The sequence below is a fragment of the Nestor notabilis genome, unplaced genomic scaffold (genome assembly GCF_000696875.1).
Source record: "Nestor notabilis isolate BGI_N333 unplaced genomic scaffold, ASM69687v1 scaffold21339, whole genome shotgun sequence".
NCBI classification, from domain to species: Eukaryota; Metazoa; Chordata; class Aves; order Psittaciformes; family Psittacidae; genus Nestor; species Nestor notabilis.
Window position 1 is genome coordinate 1 of NW_009943509.1, and position 221 is coordinate 221.

The 221-nt window shown below is 63.8% G+C and overlaps 1 protein-coding gene across 1 annotated transcript in view; it reads left to right on the forward strand.

Moving 5' to 3' along the window:
• Positions 1 to 5: 5 nt before the first annotated feature.
• Positions 6 to 221, forward strand: part of LOC104411537 (structural maintenance of chromosomes protein 1A-like) — a gene marked incomplete at both ends in the record, with an annotated part of 4,621 nt that continues 4,405 nt past the window's right edge. Inside the window, one exon of the mRNA XM_010021980.1 lies at positions 6 to 209. Coding sequence (XP_010020282.1) covers positions 6 to 209 — 204 coding nt within the window. The remainder of the gene's footprint in view (positions 210 to 221) is intronic.

Sequence of the window (221 nt, forward strand, 5' to 3'; positions counted from 1 at the left end):
CCCAGGGGGCCGTGGAGTCCATCGCCATGAAGAACCCCAAGGAGCGGACGGCGCTGTTCGAGGAGATCAGCCGCTCGGGGGAGCTGGCGCAGGAGTACGACAAGAGGAAGAAGGAGATGGTGAAGGCCGAGGAGGACACTCAGTTCAACTACCACCGCAAGAAGAACATCGCCGCCGAGCGCAAGGAGGCCAAGCAGGAGAAGGAGGAGGCGGGGTTGGGG